General features: G+C 43.2%; 1 protein-coding gene across 2 annotated transcripts; it reads left to right on the plus strand.

The window, feature by feature from the left end:
- Window positions 1-468: 468 nt before the first annotated feature.
- On the plus strand, window positions 469-2583 carry LOC103358777 (hippocalcin-like protein 4). Of its 2 annotated transcripts, XM_008283882.1 has the most exons (3): window positions 469-630; window positions 2082-2297; window positions 2386-2583. In XM_008283882.1, exons 1-3 carry the CDS (start codon window positions 469-471, stop codon window positions 2581-2583), a joined length of 576 nt encoding a protein of 191 aa, XP_008282104.1. The 2 variants fall into 2 exon arrangements, with proteins under 2 accessions (XP_008282104.1, XP_008282105.1); XM_008283883.1 differs by lacking the exon at window positions 2082-2297.
- The last annotated feature ends 579 nt before the right edge of the window (window positions 2584-3162 follow it).

Genomic DNA, 3162 nt, shown 5'->3' on the forward strand with positions numbered 1-3162 from the left:
CTGCACCACATCGATGCACGATCCAGCTGTACAAGAGTCCCTTCATGAAATGCTGCAGTCGGATTAATACGCATTGCTGACGTGAGATAAACAGATGACAGTTTTGGAGTTTCAGAAGAGAGCGCTCCTTGTAGAAACACAACATCTAAGAGATATTGTTGTTGTTGTGGAGTAGTCTGTAGCAGTAGTACATATAATGCCCAATAATGTCTTGATAAGATGAAATGTACTGTATACTTTAATACACAACGGCATGAAAAGATGAAACATGCCTCCTCTGTGTGTGTGTTTGAGTGTAAGTAATTCATTGCTTGGCTCTTTCCCCTAGAGACCGGCGCTGTTGCAACAACAGAGGGGCATTACTGCCGTTGCTGTTGTTTGTCTAACACCTCCTCACCTGTGTGTTCACCCTGTCTCTCTCTCTCTCTCTCTCTCTCTCTCTCTTCCACCCCACAGAGGTGAAGCATCATGGGGAAACACAACAGCAAGCTGGCTCCAGAGGTCTTGGATGATCTGACCAAGAACACCGAATTCAATGAGGCAGAGCTCAAGCAGTGGTACAAAGGCTTCCTCAAAGACTGTCCCTCTGGCATTCTGAACCTGGAGGAGTTTCAGCAGCTCTATGTCAAGGTGAGAGCAGGAGAGGAGGGAGATAGCACAGTATGGTAGTTGATTGTGCACTAATAAGTTTAGCTGAGGTCCTTATATGTTTTGTCCTTCATCTCCTATGATTGAAATTCATTATTTTTTTTTCCGTAGTTATATAATGCCAAAAGTTACCTCTGAAGTGACTCATAGCATTGCTGTGTTTTTACATGGAAGGCTTATGTTACAGGGGCTGACTAATCAATGTTGGGGTCATAGAGAGGAGGTGGAGCCTATAATAATAATACCTGCTGCCTGAAACTCCTTCAGAATATTCTGGAGCTTTCAAAATGTCACAAAAGAGGCCTAGTGATTTGTCATTGGTTACATGGCGCAAGGATATTTTTAAATCAGTTTTGCATATTCTCTCAGGCTCATCGACTCCCATTCAGTTTTAAAGGGCATAGAAAACAACTGTGGGTTGCACTAGTGATCTATGAAAAGTTCTACTTGTATAAGCAGTGGAATATAATTTTATAAGCAGCATTTCATTTAGAAAAAAGTCTCTTAGGAACACACATTCTTTGTGTTTATGTTATGTTAGCTCCAGTTTGCCCCATGTTGGTAAGGTTCACGAGTGTTAGGATTATGTTCCTACATAATATAGTTGATATTAAGTTTATGTCCTTGGAGCTAACACTCTCATAACTATGCAGTGAAAGTGGCCCATAGGTTCTACATTATTACACTGAATCTGTGTTAATGTATCAAATCTGTGGCAAAAATCAAAGCTAAGAAAAGAAACCAAAAAAATACGTTGCCTGCTAAAAACTGAAGTGGGAAGATTGAGAACTGCATCCTCTAAAGATCCGATGAACTTTGATTTTTACAATTTGGTTTCAGAAAAGTATCTGAAGGATCGAAGATACTTGATGGCTTAATTAAGGAAAGTTAGCCTGACTTATTGAATGTAGACTTTGGGTACAAGCCCTCAATTTGTGCCGTGCATTTCATACAGCTTTCCCCTCTACGGTGTTCAAAGATTTAGAACAGAACAGATTTTTTCTTTTTGCATGTAGCAGAACGATAATGGGTGTAGCTAAGACTGTTCCACATTACTGACACAAGGCTGTGGAGAATGGTCTGACTGTGTGAGAATAAAAGAAAGTAAACAGGTCTAGTGTAGATGCCTGTTTGTGTTTAAGGATTCATGCAATTAATGTGTCAAACTGGAGTTTTCAAAATGACAAAAATGTAGATTTAATTGACAAAATCTAACTCTCACAGCTGTAATTTCAAATATTATTCAACAGGGTACCAAATATAGCTAAAAGCTTGTAGAGGCCACCAGTGTTGGTTGTAACATGCATTTAACACAAATTATTTTCCTTGGATTGGATGGGTCAAACATTTCCCCTGATGCAACCCATTACGGTCTTGTGATGCAAAAGAAAACTAATTTAATGATAGCGTTGATTTCATTGTTCCCTCTGCAGTTTTTCCCATATGGGGATGCTTCCAAGTTCGCTCAGCACGCTTTCCGGACATTCGACAAGAACGGTGACGGGACCATCGACTTCAGGGAGTTCATCTGCGCCCTGTCCATCACCTCCAGGGGCAGCTTTGAGCAGAAGCTCAACTGGGCTTTCAACATGTATGACCTGGATGGAGATGGAAAGATCACACGTATGGAGATGCTGGAGATCATTGAGGTGCGTGTCTGTGAGGAGCATGACGGGAAACCCGCTCTGTTCTTTATACCGTTTTAAGACTAAATCCAATCCCTTTCTCCCTCTGCAGGCCATCTACAAGATGGTCGGCACAGTGATCATGATGCGCATGAACGAGGACGGGCTGACCCCTCAGCAGCGCGTGGACAAGATCTTCTCCAAGATGGACAAGGATCACAACGATGAGATCACCTTGGAAGAGTTTAAGGAAGCCGCCAAGTCTGACCCCTCCATCGTCCTACTGCTGCAGTGTGACATGCAGAAGTAGAGAGGGATGGGTGGAGAAGCAGAGGGAGGGAGGAGGGAGGGAGGGACAGGGTAAGTCTGAACTGAAATTAGAGAAGGAAGGAGGCTGAGGGAGGTGGGAGTAGAAAGGGAGGGTTGCTGCAGGAGGAGGGAGGAGGAGGAGGAGAGGCAGGGAGGTTTTTTTCCCTTATTTTCTGAGACAGAGATGACTGGAAATGAGCCATGTTTGGGACACGGTGGCTCCCTGATTGATGCCATTCTTTTTTTTTGCAGGCCACCCTGCTGTGCGTTGCTCTCCTACAGCACTGCCGCCTCGCTCTAGATGGGTGTCTTTATATATTCAGTGTGATGATCTGTGAAAAGTGGAAATCCCTCCAGCTCCGTTTGGCACAGACCAAAGAAACCTGGTAGGGATTTACACAGGAAATATGTAGTGTAAGTGTCACTCATGCTTTCACACTGTCAGGATCAGTGCCTGGCATGTGACATTACAAAACTGCAGGGGATCCAAGTGCAAAGATCAGCTGTCTTGTCTCGAACACAAGTATTCAAATAATGCATTGTTTGCCCAAGATATTAATCGTACAAGATGTAATTGCAA

Source organism: Stegastes partitus, unplaced genomic scaffold (assembly GCF_000690725.1).
Source record: "Stegastes partitus isolate 25-593 unplaced genomic scaffold, Stegastes_partitus-1.0.2 Scaffold331, whole genome shotgun sequence".
Taxonomy (NCBI): domain Eukaryota; kingdom Metazoa; phylum Chordata; class Actinopteri; family Pomacentridae; genus Stegastes; species Stegastes partitus.